The sequence below is a fragment of the Lissotriton vulgaris genome, chromosome 3_1 (genome assembly GCF_964263255.1).
Source record: "Lissotriton vulgaris chromosome 3_1, aLisVul1.2, whole genome shotgun sequence".
NCBI lineage: Eukaryota > Metazoa > Chordata > Amphibia > Caudata > Salamandridae > Lissotriton > Lissotriton vulgaris.
The window spans coordinates 2,054,727,666-2,054,754,484 of record NC_141689.1 but is presented as its reverse complement, the minus strand read 5'-3'; the positions used below and the strand labels follow the sequence as shown (position 1 = coordinate 2,054,754,484).

General features: G+C 48.4%; 1 protein-coding gene across 4 annotated transcripts in view; it reads right to left on the bottom strand.

Annotated features, from left to right (window-relative positions):
- MTUS1 (microtubule associated scaffold protein 1) overlaps positions 1-26,819 on the bottom strand; it is a 1,045,260-nt gene that overhangs the window by 702,454 nt on the left and 315,987 nt on the right. For all 4 annotated transcript variants that reach the window (XM_086962577.1, XM_086962579.1, XM_086962578.1 and 1 more), the window contains exons 2-3: positions 21,435-23,530; positions 2,072-2,279 (exon numbers count right to left, since the gene is read on the bottom strand). In XM_086962577.1, the coding sequence (XP_086818703.1) occupies positions 2,072-2,279; positions 21,435-23,333 (2,107 nt within the window). In that variant the 5' untranslated portion in view covers positions 23,334-23,530. The remainder of the gene's footprint in view (positions 1-2,071; positions 2,280-21,434; positions 23,531-26,819) is intronic.

Genomic DNA, 26,819 nt, shown 5'->3' with positions numbered 1-26,819 from the left:
ATAAGGCAAAATCGGCTTGGTGGGTGGGAACATTGGACAACCTGGTGGTGGGAAGGGGGTAAGCAATATGGAGGGTAGGAGGAGGGGTGGTTATTTGAAGGGGAGGAGCATGCAGGAGACCGCCTAGAAAACACATGCACACTTACGGATTGCTGAAAGAAAAAGAAAAAAGAAAAAGCTGGATGTGAGCAGTCTAAGAATACAAGTCATCCACTGAAAGTCTTGGTAAAGTAGCTAGGCTCCATAAGAAAAACTAAAATATAGTCAGGCAGGCGGGCCAATGAATAAGATGGAAGCAAATGAGGACAAGAAAGCAAACCAATGGTAAGCTATGGGGTGGCACAAAGCTCACTATGGTTTGGTATTGTCCACACTAGGCCTTTAAACAGCAAACCTCTAAAAGCTATCTGTAGGCAAGACCTTGAACCCAAACCATCATCCTTTTGTGGTGAAATTTAGAAATTAACTTAACATCTAATAGAAAATTAAATATGCCTTTCTCCCTCAGACACCAGACTGCCTTAAAATACCATTGCTTCCCTTTTTGACCTCAGCATCACTCTCCATTTCTTCAAATAAAGTTTGTGCTTTGCCTTTTTTGCCTCTTGCTATTCCTAGGCCTTGTGCTATACAACTGAGCAATGTTTGTAGTAGGGAGGCAGGCAACAGCATAATGAGTCACATTTAATGTAAATGCTATTGGCTCTGTCCATACACTGCAATACTTCCAAAGGCACGCACATACGACAAAACCCTTTAATTTCCCTAAAGGTTGCCTATCCTCTCTCAGCTCATATTCTGCCCCTAGAAAGCTTCTGTTTCCAACTCGTGTTTTTGGAAAGATCTTCGCGGTGACCCAGGAAGCAAAGTCTCTGCATCAAGATAAACTACTTCAACGCACAGAATCCACTGGAAGGAACTCCCAGATCTCAAGACGGGCACATATATGGATGGCTTTGCAACTGGTCTTTCACCGCACCTGTTTTTTTACTTGTGGCAGGTGGGTTGGACTGGCAGTCACATGCCACAGCAATGCCCACCTAGCAGCCAACTGCACTTCAGCACCGACAGTCTGTCAAAGGGACAGGCATTACCCCCAAATCCATCTCCTAAACATATCATACACCTTGACTTTTGTATTTAAGACCAATATTATATTAGCTGCGGACCACTATTCATAACTGAAAACCATTAGGAAAGGTTCTCTTCTATGACTTGTGCTACATTACATGCAAAAAATAAAGAAAGGTTTTGGTGATAGTGTGGAAGGGGGCGGAGTGCCTTCTGTGGCTACTGATCTCTCGCTCCTTTCCGTACCTCATTCTCTTTCTTCTCATCAGTTTACCCCAATCCAGGGACTTTAAGGATTTTGGGGTTAAAAGTGTTTTAGGGGCCCCTGTTCTTACAACTTTTAATTTATAATCCGATTTCAGCTCTTTATTGCCCTCTTTGGCCAGGTCATGGAGTACACCGGCACACTGGTCCAGATTCTAAATGTGTTTACATCTAAAATTCAGGGACAGTGACAATATTGTAACAGCAGCAGCCGCTCACTATTATAACTGCAATAATATGTGACAACCTCCTGCATTCTCATATGAGAGATCCTGTTTTGCTCTAAAATTAACTTTTTTAATGGATGTTGCATAAAACAAACATTTCTCTGCAAACTGTCTTTAACAGACTCTCAATGAGCACCCCACATTAAAAAATAAAGTAAAACAGTATTTAAAACAATCCGTTTACGAATTATTCAAGATCAGGGGAATCTCTGCCTCACAGGGGTGGCTCAATTAGGGGGCTCCCTGGGCTAGATCCGAGCTCTCTTAATCCCCTCCTCTAATGTGTCTGCTTCTATCCGTTCACCTTCCCATACCTACATCGTCTTTCAGTTCCCCAAACGCCTCCATACCATAGCTCATCTGGGACAATGCAATGCCAGGTAATGTGGTGGCTGGTTGGTGTAGCAGGCGTATGCCTAAATTATGTGGTTTGCTATCGGTTGCCTGTAACAGCTGAGTAACGAATACTGCCAACGACAAGTAAATTACAGAGGTGCTGAGATGCTTACCATGAGATACTTGCAGGTTGTTTCTTCGGGGAGACACAAGTCCATTAACAACAACATTTTTGTTGGTTGAATCTTGCTTCGCAGTGTCTGAAGGCTTCACTTTTGGTTTAGCTCCAGGAATTTTGAAAAAGGCTGTGCTTCTCACGGTGCGGGGTTTTTCTTTTTGTACAATCGTGATTTGCGCTGAGGTGACTTTGATTGGAGCAGGCTGAAAAGCATCATCAAATATTAAATTATGTTTTTTTCGATTCATTTGTATTTTTAATAAAAAAGGCTCTCAAAAGACATGAAATTAGCAATCTGTCGCCTCACATGACAACAGACAGTACCATACATTTTAAATTGCTATTTGTTTTTTATTTTAGGAGGGTTATATAGCACTTACACGACCGGAGGGGTATCAGAGTGCTTTACATCAACGTATTTTTATTTTTTTTTATTTTATTTTTTAAATATATTTTTATTGCAGGAATTAGTAAATCGTTACAATATCGACCAGCATTGTATCATAAGCAATATCAACAGAATAAGACCCTCTGGCCCCCCACCGTAAGTTCCGAACACAGCCATCCGGCCCACAACCCTGGGGTCGGGCGGCGAAATGCAATGGGGGATCAGTAGGATGCTTGAGCTGGTCCGGATAATTCACTGTCCGTCATCTGCTTTTCTAAACAAGCCTATAAACCCAAAAGAAACCCCCCCCCCTCAAAGGACTACTTAATCAAAAGAAAACCCACCCAACCCCACCATCAGCGCCAGGGAGCCACCTACACAGGATCTGCCATGGGACCCACGGGGAAAGCAATAGAACTATCAGTACAAACGTTTACCGGGACTCGGGGCGAGTCGCTCCTTCACCTTCGGAGTCGCTGGGGGCACAATAATCCCTGAGGGCCTGCACTAACATGTCCCACTCCAACGCGGCCTCCTGCGCCTTCTCATTGCGTTGCCTCCAAGCTAGTTGATATCTCAGCGCGCTCTCCCCCGCCGCCCATTTCAAAAGCTCACTGTGCCACCTGCTGCCTGTCGGACCAACTCGTGCCTTCCAGTTCCTGGTCACCTCTAGTTTAGCAAGGAGGAGCCCTAGGTCGACAAATTTACTAGAAATTTTATTCCTGGGGGTATGGGGGAACCAGTGCAGGAGCCCCACCGCCGCATCGAATGATAAGGATCTCCCCGTCACCTCCTCCAGGGTCGTCTCTACTTCCTGCCAGTAAGATGACAGACCTGGACAGGCCCATAACATATGTAGGAGGTCCGCTTCCTGAGCCGGACATCTAGGGCACGCCGCCGAATTCGTGGCAAAATACCGCCTGATTTTCACCGGGGTCAGGTACGCTCTATGAAGAACGTAATAGTGGACCAGCTGAAAACGGGCGTTGCGTGTGCCCTTCCAGGCTCGTCTCACTAACTGGGACCAAGTCGTCTCCGGGATCTCCCTACCAATGTCCTCCTCCCAGCGGTTTCTTAGAGTGGTGAGCGGAGCCAACCCTTCGTTAATCAACCTGCCGTAGAGGCAAGTGACCGCCTTCACCGTGCCCGCCGACATCATCACGTACTGGCACACCTGAGATAAGGGGGGTTCCTCCTGCCCGTTCTTCCAGTGTGCCTGGATCGCTCGCATAATGGCCGAGTGTAGTAGAAAGTCACCACGGGGGATCTCGAAGCGGTCAATAAGATCCTGGAAGGACAAGAGCGCTCCGTCCTCGTACAGATCCCCAACCAGCTGTAAGCCGGCATCCTCCCAGGCCGCCAAGCGTGACCAATCCCCTCCATGGGGGAAGGCCGTCAACATCCCCAACGGTATTTCAGGCGCATATGGTATCCTCAGTTGGCCCCGGACGTGGGCCCGGTTCCAACACAGGCGGATAGTCCGCTCCTCCATCGTCAAGTCCCGCAGGGCCAAACGTTGTCGCAGCGCTATAAAGGATAGAACATGCCTGGCCATGCCCGTCCCCCTCCCGTCTTCCGGGCCCCGGAATTCCCTGGCGATCTCCTGGGTGTAGGTCTGGAGCTGCGCCGCCAGATAATACTTTTCAAAGTCCGGCACCGCGAGCCCCCCCTCGTCTTTCGGCCTCATCAGGGTTTTGAGGGCCACCCGCCGGCGGCCCGAACCCCAGAGGAATCCGACCACCATGGAGCGTAACAGTCGAAACGTGGCCGGCGGGACCCAGATCGGTAGAGTCCGGAAGTAATATAATAGCCGGGGAAGCGCCACCATTTTAAGCAGGGCGATCCGTCCCGCCACCGAGAGCGGCAGCGTGGCCCAAAAGGCCATGCTGCCTCGGAGTGCTCGAATGCTGCGGGCAATGTTCCCATCTAGGAGGTCGGGCTGGTCGTGGTATACAAATACCCCGAGGTATTTGAAGCAGTCGGGTTCCCACCTAATCTCCCTACTTAGGGCAGGGGCGGGAGTGCCCCTGCGTATCGGAAAAAGACAGGTCTTGGGCCAGTTCACTCGGAGGCCCGAGACCTCCCCGAACTCTGTGAGCGCCACCGCCGCTCCACGTAAAGCGTCGAGCGGGTCCTCCAGGAAGAGCAACAGGTCGTCCGCATACAGCGAAACATAATGCGGGCCCGCAGGTGTCCACAAGCCCGTATAGTGGGCTCCCGATCGAAGGTGCAGCGCGAGTGGCTCCACCGCCAGCGCAAAGAGAAGCGGGGACAATGAACACCCTTGCCGCGTGCCTCGTTCTACCGGATACCGCGAGGAAATCAGTGGTCCCGCCCTGACCCTGGCCGATGCAGAGGCATATAGAACCGCGGTCCACCTGATGAAGCCCTCCCCGAGGCCGAATCTCCGCAGCACCGAGCAGAGGTAGTCCCACTCCAGGCTATCAAAAGCCTTCTCTAGGTCCACCGACAGGACGACCGGGGACGGGGCATCCACGAATGGTTCCCCTAGCAAACGGAACAATCTGCGAATATTCATAGTCGTGTTCCGCCGTGGGATGAAACCAGCCTGGTCTTCATGCACCAGGGAACTCATGTGTCCCAGCAGCCTCGAGGCCAAGATGCTGCTCAGTATTTTATAGTCCACCGTCAGCATCGATAGGGGACGGTAAGACCCCGGGTCGGACGAGTCTCGGCCTGGTTTAAGGAGAGGAACCACCAACGCCTCACACATCGAGCTCAGGAGTCGCCCCAGCCTCTTCGCCTCCCTGTAGACCACCAATAGTCGAGGGGCTAGGAGGTCAGCGTAAGCTGCATAAAACTCCACCGGCAGGCCATCCAGGCCCGGGGTCTTGTTTCTCGCCATCCGTTTAATGGCCCCGCGGATCTCCCCCAATTCAATGTCGGATCCCAGGGCTTTCGCCACTTCTTGCTCCACCGTGCGGAGCTCCAGTGGACGTAGATAATCATCAAGCCGGTCAGGGTCTCATGCGGAGCGACTACGGTATAAACATTCGTAATACTGCCGGAAGCAGCTAAGAATCTCCGGTTGGGTGTGTACCTCGGTTCCGTCTGCCTTACGCATACTTGTCGTCAATTGGGACTGGCGCGTAGGGTTTGCCAACCACGCCAACAACGCGCTCGATCTGTCTCCCTCCGCGATGGATCGGACCGTGTAGGCCTTATAGTCAAAACAGCGGAGCCGTTGGACCTCTGCGGCCACCTTTTCCCTCGCCTCCGCCGTTTGTATTTGCAATTCCGGGTGTCCCGGGCGGCGAAGTTCGAGCTCGCGGAGTTTCCGATCCGCTGCGTCTAAGTCAGCTAGGATAACGCGCCTCATGCCCACCTTCTTAGAAATACAGTAACCCCTCACCACTACCTTAAAAGCATCCCACTCTAACGCTCTGGTACTCGCGGTGCCGCCGTTGGATGCAAAATATTCTAATACCTTGTCCCCCAGGTCCGCCCTGAAAACACTGTCCTCAAGGTTCTCGGGTCGCAGCTTCCAGGTGGGCACCGCCGGCGGTCCGGGGAACCAGCGAAGGTCCAGCAGGAGGGGGTTATGGTCCGAAATGGTCCTGGACAAGTACTCAGATCGGACCGCTGCCGAAACCAGTTCGGGCGACCCAAGAAAGCCATCAAGTCTGACATGCAACTCATGAAGGCTCGAGAAATATGAATAATCCCTAGATGCGGGGTGATGCGCTCTCCAGATGTCCGTCAAACCCCAGCGGGTCTGCCAATCCTGACGACCCTTAGCTGTGCGACGAACCGGAGAATCGGGAAGCGGCGGATGCGAGCGATCAATGTCTACGTCCACTACAGAATTGAAGTCTCCTCCAAGCAGAAGGGGCCCGGAGAAGAAGTGGGCCAACGAGCCCGATAACCTGGAAAGGAAGGCAGTCTGGTCTATGTTAGGAGCATACACACAGCAAACGTTCAAGTCCCTCCCTCCTAGAGTGCCCGAGATGGCCACATAACGCCCCTCCGGGTCTATCACTGTTCTCGTGACTTGGAAGGGGATCCCTGCCCTGATCCATATGAGCGCCCCTCTGGCATAAGCGGAGTACGACGTGGAAAAGACCGGCCCCCGCCATCTACGCTGTAGCGCCGCCCCTTCCGCCTTGTTCAGATGAGTTTCCTGCAGCAGCGCCATTTGCACTCCCCTACGCACTAAATAAGCGTGGACCTTGTGGCGCCTGGACATAGTATGAAGCCCCCTTACGTTCCAAGTGACACATTTCAAGTTAGCAACATCAGCCATTGTCCCATGACGTTCTCGCACAGTCACCCCATCCGGGTCCCCACAAAGAAAAGACATCATTCCTCCCAGCACTGAAGGCGGCCATTTTCCCCAACCAAAACCAAACAACCCAAGAACGAACCAAACCCTCACCCACCCACCCCAGAACAGGACCCAAACTGCACCATCTAGATCCCATCCAAACCTCGCCTTCCAGCAACCCAATAACCCCTACTAATCCCACGGTCGCCACCGTAGGAAGGCCTTAAGGGCCAGGTGCGGGCCGGGCGGAGGCAGTGGGCCCTCGGCGCTCAGGCCACCAGGACTATATCAAGCCCTAAACAGTGCCAAAAACCTCTCTCGGGGCAGAAACAGGGGCACCCCCCCCTCCCACCCTCCATGTCAGCAGCAATGGACGGCAACCGCCTCCCCCCTGCCGGGCCCCCACCCAAAATAAGGCAGCACACCCCATTACCCTTGTCCATCCAAAAGGTCCTCCACCGATTTCGGTGTGATTACCGGTGTATGGGCACTATCAGTCACTGAGTCCTCCGATTCCGATGGTGCCTCCTCTTCACCCAGGTTTTCCTCCTCCTCAATGGCTTCGTTCCGTGCACCCGACAATTCCGACAACACTTCCAACACCCCCCTCCGCTCCGACGACGTCTCTACAGTTGAGGGCCCTCCCATGCGGCCGCGGCGATTCCTGATCCTCCTGGATCGCCGTCTCTGTTCCGGCTCATCTGCCTGTTGGGACGAGGAGCCGAAGCCATCTCTCCCTGTCCTGTAAAGCTCGAGCCAGGCACAGACATCCTCCGGGGTGTCGAAGAACTGAGTTTTGTCATCGACTATGATGCGGAGCCTTGCAGGGTAGAGGAGCGAGTACTGGATGCCCTCGCTCCTGAGCTCGCGCTTGACCGCCAGGAAGGAGAAACGCTTGCGTTGAGTCTCGTAGGTGTAATCCGGAAAGATGTTCACCTGACTGTTCGCCACTTTGAATGGACCATTATGTCTGGCGGCGTTGAGGATTAAGTCCCTGTCCCGAAAGTGCAATAATCGCGCCACCACCGGCCTCGGGGTGCGTCCCTGTTGCGGTGGCCGTGCCGGGACTCTGTGGGCACGCTCCAGAGTGTAGAAGGAGGATAGCCCCTCCGGGGCCACCGTGTCACGGAGCCAGGTCTCCAAGTACGTCACCATGTCGCCATCCTCGATCTTTTCCGGGAGGCCCACTACACGAATGTTGTTCCTCCTGTTGCGGCCTTCCGCATCCTCCGCTCTCTGCTCCAGGGTCGCAATTCGGGACAGGGCATCCTTCATCGTCGCAGCCAAGGTTCGCTGCGCCGGCTCCAAGGTTTTCACCGAGCTCTCCACTTCCTTGACCCGGTCCGAAAGTTTGCCATGGTCCGCTCTGAGGAGGCCTAGGCTCGCCGCCACCTGGGCAATGTCCTGTTGGAGGGCCGATCTCGTGGTCGTTATCGCCTCTAGGACGCGGTCGAACTGCTGTTGCATCGACGCGCCACCAGAACTCTTTGGGTCCCCATGCTCCTCTTTGTCCTGGGCTTCCGAGTCCGAGGCGGTCGGGGTAGTCCCCTTGGCTCCTCTAGGTTTCCCCATGTCGCCGGGGGCACTCCGTGAAAGTCCCGGAGTAGGCGTCTCCGGGTGTAGATGTCGACCACGACCCTCCCGGTTACTGATCCTCAAATCGAGTGTGGGAGACCTCCTTCTCCAGGGCCTATGGAGACTTCTCCGCTTCAGCTCACGCCACCGCCACGGGGTCCGAGGGCACCGATGAGGGGGCGGAGACAACCGTCGTCGAGCCGGGCAGGCCCGCTCACCCGCTAGAGATCCGGGGTGAGGGTCACCAACTCCACCGGACGACGTGTGGCGCCAAAGTGTCGCGCCTCCCATGGAAGTGGACCGGCCGGGAAGACGTAGCTAGGTGCGGAGTCGCGAGACGGGCCACCGCCTGGGTCACAAGGCGTCCGCTCCCGGGGTCCCCTATAACGTGGGCATCCACCCGGCCACCCAACCGAGTGCAAACTCGTTGTGGGAAGTCCAATCCAATAGACAGCCAGTGCACAGAGCAGCCGGGGATGGCGAAGTCGGGCGCAAGTCACTGCTCGCGACGCTCCTCCAAGTCAGTGGGTCCGACCAGGGGGACAAAGAAGTCCGGGCGCCATGTTGGGTCGCACTCCGCGACTCCGCAAACTTCGGTTTTACTCCGGAGCAACCCTCATCCGAGCCCCACCAGGGGCCCCGGCAGGTCGTCGTCGGTCCGCTCAGCAGAATGCGGGGTCTGGGGTGCCCCGCAGCCTCCGATTTACAGGATAAACCCGGGCTCAGTCCCGGAGCCGAGCTCTCAGGCGACCATCGCCATCGGCGCCCAAGCCACGCCCTCCTTTACATCAACGTACATGAATAGAAACAAACAGTCACAGTACATTAATAAACCTAGATTCTGGGCGTTTCTCGGTTTAATATATCATGGTAGAAGTTCCCTTCAGAGAGAGAAGGGGAGTTCGTTTGAGGAGTTGAGGATCAGATCATTGAAAAGCTTTGCGGCAGCGGTGAGCGTCAGTAGGGGGCTACGAGCAATGTAGTGTGGCTATGGTCCAGAGGGATAAAGAGGACGGTTGAGGAGAAATTCTTTTAATTGTCTCTTGAAGCTTGTGAGACCATTCTGCAGCTCAGAATGCACCAACGAACAGTAAAATCAGCCAAGTATCATAAAATGGCTGAATTAATATGACAAATACTGAAATATGTAAAGCGCAGAACACCTCCTTACTGGAGGACTCAGAATAGCATCTGTTTCAAAAGGAATCCTTTGACTCGTGGTACACCTCACTTTTACTAAAAGAGCCAAACGGATATTCCCATTGTCTAGTGCCTACATTGAGTATATGCAAGTTACATTTGATGATTTTCTTGATATGATCAGATGAAACGTTACACGTGGTCACACATACCAAGGTAGGTTTCATGTTCCCCGCTGTGCCCCCACACCAAGAAACACGGGGGACACCAGTGGGAGATTTAACACGTCTTTATTTCCTCGATCGCTGTGCACACTGCCGGCTTGCCCCTCAAACCCCACCCTGTCCGCTTCCTGCCATGCCTGGTCCTGGGTTACGGACAGGACAGGCATTGGCGAAACAACATCTCCCCCTTTTGTATTTTAAAGGTTCTCAATCTATTTTCAATGTTCTTCAATGAGTCGGGTGGGCTTTCATACAGTTCTCAGTGGTCGGCAGCTTCGTGGTCGGATGGAGAGACGCCTCTCTTTACTGTCACTGGCTTCGGGTGTTGGTTGGGGTTCTTCATATTTGTCATTCTCTTGACTTGAGTCACTAGTGTCCCAGTTTAAGTCTTGAGCTCGAGGACACTGTAGGGCTACATCTCTTGAAGTGTGACACATTTCTGGTTGTTGTTTTGATTCCTGATTCGACTGTGATCATGGTCCCTTTCTTCTTGATTACGTGTAGTGGCTGGGCGCAGTAGTGGTTGTCAGCCTTGGTTTTCCTTTCCTGCTTCACTAACACCCAGTCACCTTCTCGGATGTCAGACCTTCTGGCAGGTCTACGGTGGTCCGCATATTCTTTCATTTTTGCTTTCTTGTTTCGACCAAGTTCTATCAGTGTTTCATGGTCCGAATTCGTGAATCTGGATTGTGCGACGGCATACGTGGGATTCGCCCCAGCATCAGGGTGGCAGGACACTGATTGGTGGTGCTGTGTGTCGTGGTCCTGTACGCCCGTAACACTTCATTTAAAGCTGGCTGAATGTCACGATGAGCTAGTTCAGCTTGTTGCATTGTCTTTTATGGTAGCCAGGAATCGCTCGACCATCCCACTGGCCTGAGGCCACAGAGGAGTGATCTTTCGGTGCTTGAAATTTAGGGGTCTCGCAAATTCAGCAAAAGTGCTTGCCATAGACGAAAAGGTGGAAGTGTTCACAGGCTCATACAACTGCCAGGCTCTCTTTTTCTGACTGAGTGTATGTTTTTTCTGTGTCAGTGAGACTGCGACTGGCATATGCGACAATGTCACGTTGATCTTCTTTGTCATCATATTGTGCTAGAATGGCAGCTAGGCCAATGGGGCTGGTGTCTACCGTGATTTCATTCTTCCGTTTGGGGTTGAAATATGCCAAGTGGATGGCCGAGCTCACAGCAGTCTTGATTTAATTGAACACTTGTTCGCACTTATCCGACCAGCGAAAACTCTGCCCTTGTCGTGTCAGTTCTCGTAGTGGGTAGCTGATTGTCGCATAAACCTGGATGTATGAGGCGCAGTAGCTAGCCATGCCCAGAAACGAGCGGACGTCACTGACATCTTGCGGTTGTGAGGTGTCGGATAATGTTGAAACTTTCTCAGGGTCTGGTCTCCTACCCTCCTTTGAGAAGATATGTCCACAGAATTTGATTGTTGATTTTTGAAATTCACATTTGTCTGATTGTGAGGTTAGAGTCCAGGAGAGCGAGGCACACTTGGTCTGAGGCCTTGTTGTGGTCTTTCAGAGTCTCTCCAAACACCAGAATATCATCACTGTAGGTCAATGCGTTCGGGATGTGCTGGAATACTCGCCGGACAGCTTCCTGAAAAATCTTGGCTGCCACCAAGATCCCGAAATTAAGGCGCTTGTATTGAAAAAGTTCTGTGTGTGTAGTGAACGTGGTGATATATCTTGATTTATCGTGCAGCTCCAGTTGGTGGTACCCCTTTTTGAGATCTAGTTTTGAGAAGACAGTTGCTCCGTTCAGGCGGGTGATCATGTCGCTGATGTGGGGTCCTAGATGCCGCTCCCTTTCGATAGCTGTGTTTGGGGCTCGCATATCAACACATAGGCGTACTTTGTTGTCCTGTCCTCTCTTGGGCACAACTACTACTGGCAACTCCCATGGGGTGGGCCCAGTCGAGCGTTTTATCATGTCTGCCCGTAGTAGGTCTTGAAGTTCATCATCTACCGCTTGCTGTAAGTGAAACGGAACTTTTCTGTGATACTGCGCCACTGGTGGTACTTGCTCATTGATGTGCAATTCGACCTTGAAGTGGGCTAGTTTCCCTAGACCACTGAACAGCTTCAGGAACATGCTGATATCTGGCAAGTCATCCACTCTGGATTGGATCTCCACCAGCTTGAAACGTTCCGCAGTCGGTAGACTGAGAAGGCAATCCTCTGTTTTGGGACATTCCATCACGTGGACGCAGGCTTGGATAGTCGTGTCTTTGTAGGTCAGTATTGTGGGAACTCTCCCAGACACGGCAGTGGTTTTCTGGACATCCATGTGTAGACTCGTACTGCGGCTGGTTCCAGTTTTGGTTTTGGTTTCATTCTCTGGTACTCGGTGGCACAAATGTAGTTAAGCGGTGCGCCTGTGTCTAGAATGAACTTGGCAGAGTGTTTTCCCATCTGAATGTCTAACCGTGGATACTTTTTTAGTATGTCTGGATCTGCCATCATGTATACATATTCGTCACTGTCTTGCGATATTGGAGTAAGTGCAGATGACTCTCTGGACGTCGAACTTTGAGATCGAGATAATCTGTGGGACTGGGTACTGGACCATGACGAGCTCTTTGATCTGTCTCTTCTTCATTGTATGGCTCTGACATGGTGACGTGACCCTGTGCTTCGCTTAACCGGTCCTGTTTCATTACGACTGGTTTGTCAGCCAGCTTCAAAATGGTTGTCTTTCCCACACCTGTGGCATTGTTGCCCGATGGCTGGACATGGGCCCGTGTGAGGGTAGTCGTGCCCACACCAATAACACTGCGACGGTTATCTTCGGGAGTGACTGGTTTTGTATCCGCCGCGTGGTGATCTAGCATGGAATGATTTCTTGGATCTTCCAGACTGCTGATGGTCTGAACGACGTCTCGGTTCAGTCTAAGATTGTACGCGGAGGGCCTGATCTCTTTTTTCTGTCTTTTCCATTTCGCTGGCTTCCATTTGTTTTGCATGCTCCTGCGCTTAGTCATTTAATCAGGTGAGCTCTTCTATGTCTTCGAGAGAGTAGTGCTTTTTTAGTAGTCAACGGCGTAGTGATTCCGACTGACACCCATCAATGATGCGTAGGCGTAGTGAATCTTCCATGCTAAAATTCTGGAATTCGCAATAGTGAGCCAGACGTTTAAGACGAGAGACGAAATCGCTCATGGGTTCATCTAGCACTTGTGATGCAAGATTGAATGTGTGGCGCTCAATGTCGAGGTCCTGCTTGTGAAGGAACTTTCTCTTAAGGTCTTCTCTCAGGTCATTTTAAGACGCTGCATTAGCCGGGGGCAGTTCTTTAGTGATTTGATTTGTCCAACATCTGTGCCCACTAAGTTTCGTAACGCGATGAGTTGCTGGTCAGGATCTCAGACTTGGGACCCCTTCATGAAATCCTCGAAATTTCAAGCCAACTCTTCCATTTGGGGCCCATGCTGTTTCCAGACATCAGTATTAAAGGTTCGGGAGGACGGAGAAATGATTCTCCCATGAACGTTGGCACAGGCGGTGGGGCGGCGGGCGCAGAGCCAGTCACCGCATGTTGTCACAAGTCGAGTTGTGTAGACATGATAGGCCGTCTGTGGCCTCACTCTGTTCTTCAAGGTACCCCACTGGAGTCTATAGGCCTCCGTCGCACTTCTGGCAGGCTCTGGGGTACTTTCTGGTGGTGCCTGACTTTAAATGGCTTCCCTCCGTGCATCAATTACCCCACTGGCGTCTAGGGACCTTAGTCGCGCTTTCAGCCGGCTCTGGGGTGCTTTTCTGGGTGTTGCCCGACATAAAAATGGCCACCGTGTTGAGAACCAGGCTTAGTTAATGGGTGGTGCCTGATCTTAAGATGCCCGCCAATGTGACTCTTGCCAGCAGCTATCCTGTAGTGACATTATCGAGTTAATTCAGGCTTTAAATATGTCCTCAGACTCTGAGCTCTTCCCAGGGGGTATGCCGTGTTAGCGCTCCAGCAGCCACCCGCGCTCTCACCTTGCTGATTGTAGTAGCGCTCCATTTTTCCACTCGCGGTAGCGCTGTACGTACAGGATAGAGGGGGGTGTCCAATCCACCCTCGTCGCCAGTTTTCATGTTCCCCGCTGTGCCCCCGCACCAAGAAACACGTGGGACACTAGAGGGAGATTTGGCACATCTTTATTTCCTCGATCGCTGCGCACACTGCTGGCTTGCCCCTCAAACCCCATCCTTTCCGCTTCCTGCTATGCCTGTTCCTGGGTTATGGACAGGACAGGTATGGCGATACGACATCAGGTTCTTCCTTTTGTCTTACTGGAGTTTCCAAGAGGACCTCACGTTAATGGCTTCTAGCTCTTTTCATGGTTTTCGGAATTGTGTGTTCCGGCTAGTTACGTGTTCTTAGTTTGTCCACAAGTAATTCTGCCTGGTGTTTAAAATTATTAATCTGGCTGTAGTTCCAACGAAGATGTAGGAACTGCCCATAAGGTAGATTTTCATAGAGGAAAATCTACCTTATGGGCCCTATTGGAAACTCCAATAACACATAAGGAAGAACCTCACTTGGTATGTGTGACCACATATAACGGTTGCATCGGACTATAAAAAAAATCATCTAACGTAACTGGCGCATACGCAATGTAGACACTAGACAATGGGACTATCCTTTATTTTTCCACAAGAGAGCAAGTCTGCAAGACTCATTCGTCCACACAAGACCTAGATTCAACCCGAAGAGCACCGAATAAAAGACAGAATGCGCTAAGTCTGCCAGAGGTGAAAGGTCACTATCCCTGCGAGCACTGTAGCGTATGCAACCTTACTGAACCCAACAAAGAGATTGATCTCGGTTTACGTTTGCCTTGGAAGTTAAGTAAATATACAAAGTGCAATACAAATATAAATATATAAAGTGCCAAACAGAACATGGTTGGTTAAGCAGCGATTATGATACAAACTTAGGGCCACTTATCATGTGATCCCGATATGGTTGCATCATAACAACAACCCTGGACTAAAACACCATTCCGCTCGAGCGCCTATAACATGCACAGTTACTGGGAATCAAGTAGGTGTGTTCTTGTACGTAGTCCCTGGACATAGTAAGTAAAGTTGGCTACAGATTTGATCTAATGTATTTAAAATCTTTAAAAAAGGTTAAAAAGCAATCCTAAATGTCTGCTTTTCCAACAGTGTGCAACTACAGGGACCATCTCAACCCCGAACCTTATGATGCCTAACAGCTGCGTAGGCCATGTAGGTGCACATTCCAACTTTCTTTTACTATTTCCACAAATTTTGTATGTGCACGTTGTACACTGTTTATAATCTTATTTTGTACAATTAGATTTATCTTTTGTCTGATGCGCTTTTAAATGTACATATATATATATATATATATATATATATATATATATATATATATATATATATATATAAAATATATTAATCAGTGATATCACTGACCATGTCATGAATGATGTAATATATGATGTCATGAGTAGTGCATTGCGGGTGCACAAGCTATAGTTAGCTTAACTAACTAGAACGAGGACATTTATATGGTTTTGTAAAAAGAGAAATGTCCAACTAACTATAACCTGCCTGAAACCTATGGTTCTTTCAGTGAATTTCAAAGGTTTTTTAAAGATCATTTCCAACTATAACATGCCTAAAATCTATGTTTTTTTTCAATGAATTTCAATGGTTTTTTTAAATGCTAATTTCTAACTATACCATCCCTATTTAGTCCCCTTGAATCCTGAAGGTCCCTCATGGCCAAGCAGCCCCCAGATACATCCAGTAAGCGCAACAGAGCTGCGTTGCAGAGAGGTGTTCTGAGGCCACACTTTTTACACCACGCTGCAAACGCGTCTTTTGGCGCACTGCCCCACAAGCAGTGCACCAGAAGCTGCGTCTGCAGAGTGGTGTAAAAAGGGGCGTGCCCTCGGAACACCTCTCTGCAACGCAGCTCTGTGGCGCTTACTGGAGTTTCCTGGTGGGCTAGTTTGCCCCCAGGGACCCTCAGGATTGAAGAGGACTTTATCCCCCAATTTACAACGCATCAGGGGGCACGTTAGCACACTTGTTATGTCAGGCCCCGGCCCCTCCCTGCACCACTGTGCTAACACACCCCCTGGCTCATTGTAAATTGGGAGATTAAGTCTCCTTGAATCCTGAGGGTCCCTGAGGGCCAACTAGCCCACCAGGTACCTTCAGTAGGCGCCACAGAGCTGTGTTGAAGAGAGGTGTAAAAAGGGGCATGGCCTCTGAGCACCTCTCTGCAACGCAGCTCTGTGGCGCATACTGGAGGTACGAGGTGAGCTTGTTGACCCCCAGGGACACTCAGTATTCAAGGGGAATTAATTCCTGAACTTACAATACACCAGACGGCGTGTTTGCTGAGTGCTGCAGGGAGGGGGAGGGGATGGGGCCTCACCGTGATGCCGGCTTTTAAAAAAAATAAAATTCTTTAACTCCAGTAAGCGCCACAGAGCTGCGTTGCAGAGAGGTGTAAAAAGGGGCCTGGCCTTCAACCACTTCTCTGCAACGCAGCTCTGTGGTACTTACCGGAGGTACCTGGTGGGCTAGTTTGCCCCCAGGGACCCTCAGGATTGAAGTGGACCTAATCCCCCAATTTACAATGTGCCAGGGGGTGCGTTTGCACACTTGCTATGTCAGGCCCGCCCCCTCCCTGCACCACTGTGCAAACGCTCCCCCTGGCGCGTTGTAAATTGGGGGATTTATTCCCCTGGAGTCCTGAGGATCCCTGGCGGCCAACTAGCCCACCAGGTACCTTCAGTAGGCGCCACAGAGCTGTGTTGCAGGGAGGTGTAAAAAGGGACATGGCCTCTGAGCACCTCTCTGCAACGCAGCTCTGTGGCGCATACTGGAGGTACCAGGTGAGCTTGTTGACCCCCAGGGACACTCAGTATTCAAGGGGAATTAATTCCTAAACTTACAACACACCAGACGGCGTGTTTGCTAAGTGCTGCAGGGAGGGGGAGGGGATGGGGCCTCACCGTGATGCCGGCTTTTAAACAAAAAAGAATTCTTTAACAAGGGGGGCTGTGTGCCCCCCCCCTTCTTTTACATTATTTTGGGCCCTGGGGACCCCATCCCCCAGGTCCTGCTCTTTTTTTTACATTTATAACAAAAAAAACAGGAAGGGGGGCTCGCAGCCTTCCTCCGGAGGCCAATTTCGGCCCTGGGGACCACATCCCCCGGGGCATGGCCACATTTTTATTTTTAAAGGAGGGGGGCTGCGTGGCCCCCTCCTTAGGCCTCTATTGGCCCCAGAGACACCATCCCCCAGGGCTGTGCCTTTTTATTTTTTTTTATTTATATTGAAAGGGGGGCCGCGTGATTTCCCTCCTGGGCGGGATTCTGGCCCCGGTGACCCCATCCCCCGGGTCCGGTCCTTTGAGTTGGGGAAGCCCCAATGCCCACACGGTCCCGCCCGCTCCCCAACTCCTGCAGGAGCCGGCATTGCTTTTGAGCAAGGGGAGGTGCAGACATTCAGCTCCCCTTGCTCGAAGCAATTTGCTCTGCTTTGCTTCATTGACGCAAGAGCAGGTTTCCCTGCTCTTGCTTCAGTGAAGCAAAGCAGAGTTTGCTATGACAGTGCGGCTCCCACCCTGCCATAGCAAACAGAAGTTGGGCACCCTGGGACACTGCAGGTGCCGTTCCCTGGGGGGGTGGCGGTCCCCAGGGCCATCGAGGGATCCTGGAGGGAGGCCACACACCTCCCCCCTTCAGCCCCGGGAAGGTGGTGGTCCCCGGGGCTTAGCGGGGGCCCGCAAGGCACCCCCCTCCCCCTTCATTATTTAAAGAAGCCTACGGTCCTTCGGCGATGTTGCCTTCCACTCCGCTGGAGAATACCAAATCTCGGAGCGATGGAGGTGTCCCCTGCCACTGCATGTTGTAGTTTGCTCTTCTTTGCCTCTCCCTTACTCTTTTCAGGGTGAACACTGCACTGGCGTTGCAGTCCTCGCTTCAATGGTCGAGCGGCAGGCAGAGATTGCAAACTGGGTGTTGGTCCTTTTGCGAGTACTTGCGCAGAATTTAAACAGATTTTAGTCCATCACTGCACCCAGGGAGCCCCCTATATGCGCATTCTCCGTAGAAACGTCAAATTCTTCGATGTTCTCTCTCCTTTCATTGACTTTGGTCATTACTTGCCCTTCGGTGTCTTCTCAGGTCATATTTTCAATGGTTTTTCGATTTTCCGTTGATTCTTCTCCCCAAAGTTTTGGAGCTCCTTCACTGTTGATCCAGACCCAACGGCGGAAAAAAGAATCTGAAGATGGCGACCAAAGGTGGGAGCTTCCGGAGGAAGCACGTCGACGTCACGAAGGACACCAAATGGTGGTATGTCGACGCCCACCTGGGCAACAAAAACCAAACAAAAGAGAAGAGATACTAAAATTCCGGACCCAACCACTAGATGACGGAATAATGCAAAGCATAGTGAATCCTGAAAGATTCATGCTGCAAAACTCTGTGATACCTACAGCTAGCTACGTTCAGGTGGTAGTTCCTTAAAATGTATGCTGCCTAATGATGTGCCTGTTTATACCAGCACATCTTGTTTCAAACTTTTTTATAATATATTAAAAGATGTTTTATATATAATGTAAAAAGTCAATTCTACAAAAAAGGAAACTTTTAAAAAATCCAAAAGTCTGTCTCTTTAAAATAGCTCTATGAACTGCATAACTACTTGGAAACTGGTATGAATTTTCCCCTTCTCAAGCAGATAAGGATCTCTGGGACTAAATTTGCGGTTTTCATGTTGTTTCTTAGCCTGTCAAGCATATACATTGAATTTCATCTTGTGACACTTTTGTATCTTTTTCTATGCTGTGTAATTTTGAAGCAAACTACCCCCTCATGCCTAACAAATAGCCATTGCGGTACGTATACAATGATAAAGGCTCACGATCAGAGTAATCATACAAGGTAAAAGAAGACCACTTCACAAAGAGGTTTAAATGCAGGTCTGGATTCTCCAGTGTCGCCAGGGTGATTTTAGGCTCTGAATGCTGTCCCTACCAAGAAATATGGCTTTAGAGTAAGCCCGAACAGCCACAATTGCTGCAGGTGTAGATGGCGCATACCATGCTAAAATTCTCGTAAAACTCGCTATCTTTTATCTGCCTTTATATCCCAGAGCGCTGAAACACTAGGAAATGAGGGCCAGATATACGTACTTTCACATTTGTGAGTTGCAAATTCGGTCAAATTGTGACTCGCAATTTGTGACTTGCAAAAGTGAATGTACAACAGTGTCTTAGGCACTGTTTTCCATTCCCAATGGGGTTGCAAGTTGAATGCCTCATTAATATTCATGAAGCAGTCGCAATTTGCGACCCCATTGGGAATGGCTAGCACTCACAAGGATGGTGGCATGCTGGGATCAGCAGATCAGCATGTCTGTAACTGCTTTTTTAATAAAGCAGTTTTTTAAAAAAATGCATCTTGTTTTCCTTGCAGGAAAACGGGATGCATTTAAAAGGATAGCGACTCGCAAAAGCGCCTGGATGCCCATGGACAGGTGTGCGCCCATGTGCAGGTGTGCGCTTTATAAATGCTGAAATCAATATAGTTTATACAAGGGGTTGAACAATTCTGCGGTCGCAAACGGGCCAATTTCCCGTTTGTGACCGCAAAAAACGGTTATACATCTGCCCCTGAATCAGATTTAAACTGCTTGGAACGGATAACCTTGTTGGATAATTAATGTTACAGGCAAGTAACTTTATGTACTCTCCGCACAGCGACAAGGCAAACGTGAGAACTAGTATCTGATCTATGGGCCAAAGCCTGAAATAAACATCGACGGCCTGACATACGAGCATTACTTTTTGAAGAGTATTTTGCTGTATGTGGTTTCCGAAAACATTAGCTCTACGTAGTAAATTCGTGACAAAATCCGATGCACATCACTTTGTCTTCAAACATTATTAAAGTAATATCTTCATCATGTCCTTGGAAGTAACAATTATAAACTAGTGCTTTGTGTAGGCAGTTAATCACGAACAACACACTTAAAGTACTTAAACTGTAGGTTCCCTTTAAAATGTAATTATCACCATTTCAAAATGTTTTTTAAAAAATCATTAATCCTTTAACGAGCACAAGTTCTAAAATGATCACCGTCTTGAAAGAAATGGGTTATCCATCTGTAGACCTTTTTTAGAAATATAATTGAATGAAGTAAAAAAAAAAGCAATGCTTGCAGATCATTTTGCTAGCATCCCTTTATTGAATAACAGAACGTCAATCATTTATTTGCTGAGTAACCTTAAATGGGCTACACCGTAACCAAAAAAAAACTTACAATAAATGCATTGAGAATATTCTTAGGTTATAAAACACTAAAAGAAATAATGATAATCTAGTATTAGTGGACTCTCCATAACTAGAGCTTAAAAACGTTAAACCATTCGTATAGTGGTATAAACTGTTTTTCCATAATAAACACTATCCACCTAATAAAGGTCTTCAGCCATACTATAATGGAATACCAAAGTTTAAGAAAATGAATAGAAACATCTAAAATATTCTTATCACAACCTTGAACAGAACAAGTGAACCTAGACCCCACCACAAACTCTACATTTCATGGCACTACAGTATAAAAACTCCAGGTCTGGCAACTTCTTCCCCAAAGCTACCAAATGCTGCTTCCAAGAAAGGAATAAACCCCAAGGATACTCCAAATCAGTAGGGTGTGACAAACCACTGAAGATACGGCACTAACTTTGCATGTTAAATTCTAAGGTGGTTTTTAATTCTTATACAGTCATTCTAGATCAACCGCCTGAAGGGACCACTTAAGATTTACTGTAAATAAAGTTGTATGAAGGTTCTTGTCAATACCTGGCTTCAGCCTTTCATGCAGTGTGGAAGTTGTGTCCTATCTGCTGGAGAAAGTAGCTCCACTGAGGATGTAGCCTACCTTTACCGTACACAGTGCTGGCAGAAGGGGAAACAGCCTTTACATTGCAAGCTAAGCCACTCATGCCGTTTCCCTGCAAGGGGAACCACACTTGCTTAACCACACATATGCATTTACCACGCATATGAGTGGTTAAGGCAGAGCGTGGTCTAGACACATGGATGGGCAGGGAGAGAAAGGCTCGAGAGACCTGGACATGGTCTGGTAACTGGGGTCGGATTTTGGGGCAGTTGGGGGTAGTTTTTAGGAGTGGGATTAGTTTTTAGGGCTCGGTGGTTGGGGTAGTTTTCAGGGCTCTGTAAAAGGTGTTTTTAGGGCTCGACAAGTCGTTGTTTTTTGGGGCTTGGGTTGTTTTTAGAGCTCGTGGGTTGGGGTTGTTTTTAGGGCTTGGGCGGGTTGCTATGGTGTGCTCTTTCCCACACATATCCCTTCACCAGTCATGACTACCACAAAATTGTGTGGTAAAGGCATGCATTGTAAAGAAATGCATTGTTAAGATAAATTTGTTGCTCGGGCATTGTAGAGGCACGTATGGTTTAGCCATGCGTGCCTCTGTCTACAACCTGGCAGAAGGACCCCCTCCCACTCCCCGCAAACACCTGGAAGACGGAAGGTCATGTAGGTTTAAATTCAACAAGGTGTCAAGAACGAATAATGGGTCACTGAAAACTTAATGAAGGTTATCCTTTTAAAAAATTGGCAGCTGACCTTTTTTTAAAAAAAAACACACATTTTACACAGCACTGGTTTACACAACTCGTTCCCAACAAGCAAACACATTTACCAATTTAAATAGTTTAGCTTACCATTTTAGAAGCAACACACTCAGACGAATCACTAGATTTCAATTCCTTCGCCGCTCCAAGACTTCCCATTTGTGGCTCCGGGTTTCCACTGCATTCCTTCTTTGCAACTTCCACTTGTTTCAGTGTCATAATGATTGGCTTTGGAGGCAGTTTTGGTTTCTCCGTTTTGCTTTCGGTTACTTTCAAGCTCTGAACACATGCTGAACCAGCAGCAGAGGCGCATGCTGAATTGGGTTTCAAAGCAGTGGCTGTTCTTGGCGCCTTACTCAATAAATGTTTGGAAAAGACTGCTAAGTGCACATCTTGGCTAGATGAGGGCTGCTTATTAAGTGCTTGCTGCTGGGGCTTAGCCATGGCTAGTTCGGATTTTGAGTCTTGATCTACAGCAGGTCTCTTCCCCAGCCTTGTACTACAAGAGGGCTCCCTAGGCGATGTAACTGGGGACGATGCAGCAGACAGCGATGAAGGGGATCTTGGAGAAATCTTTGATGCAACAGCGTCTTTAGAAAGCAGTATAGGCCTAGTCATTACTTTTGGCTTCACATTCTTGAAATTAGGCTTAGGAAAAGTAATGATGTCTGTTTTTTTAGTCTTGTTGGTAGGAGTCACAAAGAAATTTTTAGATTTTGATGCACAGCTTCCATGACCTGGTTTAGTACTCTCTGTAAAAGTTTCCGTCATTTCTTCCAATCCAGAAACGAAAAATGGCATATTTTTCGATTCTGGTATGGGAGTTGACGTACAGGCTCCTGCTGATCTGGGACTGCCAATCAAAAAAGTATCATCAGGATTATGGGTAGAAGATGCTAATCGTGTACCACTCTGTACAGATTCAGGTGCCGTACACTTACTTTTGCTTTCTACAACAAGCTGTTCCTTTTTTGATGCTTCTAGAGTTAAGGGGGTTTCATTCTTAGGGACATCACATTCCATGTGGTGATCGTCATTTTTGTCCGGCGCACTACACTGAGCAAGTGCAAAGCCCCAAGGCCGCTCGTCTGCTAATCTTGTGGTTTGCATTGGTCTTTTGGTTTCAGCACTTGGAGGTGGAACGTCTATGCACTCCATATCTTCTGTAAAACAATTGCTTGCACCTTGGTTAATACATGGTCGTTCAATTAACGGCATCGGTAATGCTGCACACGCATCGCTTGAGTCGTTTGGGGCATCGGAAGATTCCAAAACAGATGTGCTTTGAGGTTTTTCAGTGCAACTTGAAATAAAACTATCGGTTCTCATATGCATTTCATCACAAAATACAGATGGAAACCCGGGTAAACTCGAGGAGAAACTATCCTCATTAATGACCAGCATTGGTTCCAGGGTTTCAGAGTCAGGCGGCTTCCACACAAGAGTTCTATCCACTTCCATGTGGATGCAGCCAGCCTCTTCGCGTTCAATGTCTTTACATTCAAAGGGGAGGCCAAACGTGTGCTTGTCAAAGGTTTGAACATTCAAAGTTTGGACATAAGGCACAGATTCAATAACACTTTCAGGTGAAGTATTTGGAAGACTGGTGGTATCTCCCAGGCACGCTGGTCCCTTTAAGTTGGATCGTGAACTATTTGTGCATGTTGGAGTACTTGAAGAAGCTGTGCATGGTGGACCAATTTTCTCCGAAAGAACTTTCTTACATGTGTCGTCAATCGTTTCCTCCAGTTCAACGAATCCCGCGTGGGGACGATGACTGCCTTCAGTGTCACCTTCATTCTCAGAACCCAGGTTAGGGTGCAGCCCTGCTGTACTCTCAGAGTCTACATTCTCATTTACTCCAGTGCCAAAATGTACCCTGGACGGTCCCCTTGTGCTATAGGTTACTTTATTGGCATTTTTATCAGCCAGAAAAGAAGTCAACTGCAATCCATAGCTTTCTTTTACTTCTGAATTCTCGACGCTCATCTTGATAGTTCCTTTGTCGCTGGTGAGCGTGCCATCACATTATAACTTCAAGTGAATTTACAGCAGGTACATTGTTCATCTTTCAAATGCCGAACAAATAAAAATTCCAAAAAATACACAGGCTTCATTACAATCATGCTCCATGTCTTGCGTCTATATTCCTCGCAAACACAATCCAAATGGTGCAGTGTGAAATCCTAGAAAAAGGGAGCAAAAAATGATATAAATAAAATGGATATCTGTACACTTTAGGGAATTCAAACTTCATAAATTTACAGATTTCATTTTCCCCTTACATCTGCATTACACTGAAATCAATGCTCCGACGGTAATCCCTCTGGTTCTTGTATATCCGGTTTGTGTCGACAGGTGGGTAAGATACTGCGGAATACACCTCAGGCCTCAGCTCTGTGGCTGTATCGTCCTACCCAATCCTTGCTGTTGCTTCTACATTATTTATATCCGGATTGTGTGGAGGGAAGTTGCAAATGATATCAGGTTGCAGATGAGGAGCCCAAGTAAGAGCCAAAAAAGCCTGGTTAAGATTTGAAAGACCTTATATCATGTTGTGCTGATCTCATAATGACACAAATAATGCCCATTAGGTTACTGAAAATGCCCAATTTCCAGTTGGGTGTGCAGATCAAGGGTAAACAGAGGGTGTATAGCTAACATGAGGGCATGCAGAGTGGGAATTACAGTGTTGGCTAAAGTGGTGTGACGCATGATTTTGCAGACATGCAGTATATGACCCAGCACCCTCAACCACCAGTGTGAACTCACTGTGGAGTTGACGGAGCGCAGCTTTTGATACCACAGATTGTATGTAAGCGAGTGTGAGACTTACCAATGCGGATTCAAACATGGGCATGCGCTGTGGCTGTGTGCATGTGCTGTGGCTGCGTGCATGTGCTGTGGCTGCGTGCATGTGCTGTGGCTGCGTGCATGCACATGTATTATGGGAATGTGCACCTGTTGCAGGGTGTACAAGTGTGTTACCCTGCTGTAATCTATTGGCAATAAGATTTTACTTTCTAAAACTGCACTTTCGTAAGAGGCAATGCTCAATATTTCTCAAACAATAAGGGATCATTAAGCACTCATTAAACAACCAACGAGTGGTTTTGATCAATCGTCAGCTTAATATCTTTTTAAAGTACAATTGTGTGCTCGGTTTATGCCTATAGGAGTATAGTGCAATAAGGACTGGTCAGAATTACAAGTGACTACCATAACTGGGTTTGAAAGAGAAATAGTATGGAGTGCCCGGATCTGCTACAGTTGCAAATGAGAAAAGGCAGCAATAAGGAATAGCACTGGCTCTCTCAAGCCCCATTTGTTAAATGCCTTCTTGCAGCTCAAGCCTAAAATGGAAGTTAAGACATTGAGGAAGTTACTTACAGTCAGAAACTCCAGATTCCTCACCTTGTCAATACCCAGAGGCTCCAGATTGGATCGATGAGCTTTTTTTCCATCATTGCCCTCACATGCCAACAGGTGGCATGGTGCTACATCGAATCAGCTTCATCCAGCCCCGGAAGTGACATAAGAGCCGCAAATATACGCACCACCCATGAACTCCGACATCAGTTTCTTTTTTGACTGCCACGCCATCTGACTCAAGGACCAATAGTTGAATAATGTGACAGTGTGCAGAACTCTAGACTGTGACCTTTTTAGAGTTGGGGGGAGGAGGTGGCAGACCATTCTCCACAACAGGGAGGTGGGAGGCCAGTAAAGAATCTGCTGTTAGATACAGTATTCACCAGAAAGAGTGTTACCAAAGGTAAGTAACTTGTTCTTCTGATGGATACTTCTAACTGCAGATTACTTACCTTGTGAACAGATACCAAAGCAGTTTCTCACAAGGTGGGGAATCTGTGGATTGGCGAAAAACAAAAAGTTCTGCAGTGTCAAAAGGGAAAAAGAGTCCTCACGGCCGGACTGGTCCATCAAGGAAGTAGTGCTTCATTAACGTGAGAGTTGACGCGCATGTTGCGACTTGTCAAATGATCATGTACTGTGGTAGCAGCCTTGGTTCTATGCGAAGTAGCCCTCAGACCCGTAGGGCGGCTGCTTATTGGATTATGCATAGTACATCTTAATACAAAGTGTTATGCAGCTAGACATGTGTTCCTTTTCTGCCCAAACTTAACTTACTTTTACACAGAGAATCCTACAAGGAGCTGATCATACACCAGATGGTCTTCGACAGGATGGATGTAAAAAAAAAAAAAAAAAACCTCAAGTGTCTTTTGGTGTCCAAGTGATGAAGTCTCTCCTATTCTTCATCCGACTTGAGAGGGAGTCTCAACCTTTGGCAGAAATGGCGCTCTGGTCCTAAACACCAGTTTATCCAGGACAATGTTAATGAATGGATGCTGAACAGTGAGCTTGCAGTTCACTCATGCGGCGCACTGATGTTATCGCAATGAGAAACTGGTTCGAGAATCAGAAGATGCAAAGGACATATGTGCATCGACTCAAATAGGAATAAGGAATACGATAATCAAATTAAGTCCCACTGCAGCAATCAAAAAGGTTTGGGTAGGAATCTATGAACTAAATCTCTAAGCAAACTTGTCACTAGACAATTAGTTTGGTAAACACAAAAAAAGACGAAAAAGCCAACAAATAACCTTTGCGTTCCCACAGCAAGACCTTACTAAGATAAAGGCAGCACAAAAAGCACAACATCTGATAACTTTGCTTGAAATTGATTTGTCTGGAGGGAACCACACCAGGCGGCAAACTTATCCCAACATCTCTTGTAAACAGATTTTGTAGATGGATGCCTAGGCGCTAGAATGATATCCACCATGGGAGGAAGGTCAAATGTGGTCAACTGTAACTACTCAATCTTCACACACAGAGGTGTACACTTAAGCAGGCCCAGGGGCAGGATCCTGCCTTGCTGCTGTGACAGAAGATCCAACAACAAAAGAAGAGAGGTCTGGTCAGTCACAAGGCTGCCAGGAATGTGGAGCAAAGAGATAAGAGGGTTTTTTGTACACAGTCACTCTGATTGAGTAGGAAAGCCCTCACACACCGACCTGGTCAGTGTCATGCTTCATCATCGGGACCCACCGAAGAGACCGAGTGTCTCTTCGGTGTGCTGCGACGCCAGAAAGACTGCGGAGCTGGTCGTGTGGGGAGGACGTGTTGTGAAAAATAGAAAATTAAAAGTGCCTAACAGGGTATCAAAAAAACTTTTAATGAGTGATCCCTAAGACACGTGTGGGTGGTATATGTGTCTGAATTTAAGTGCCAAGGTTGTTAGGATTTGGTTAAATTCAGCTAAATACCACGAGTTTAAAATTAATCAGTCAACATGTTTCTGCCGTGCTTGTGGTATGTATTCACCAAGGCATTCTTCAGGACTATACCCCGGCGGTATGGACACTCTAATAGTCCACCCTGACCTGGGGACGTGAAAGTGAAAAAAGGGAAAAGTGAAAAAGTGCTTAAAAATTAGAAGAGCAAATG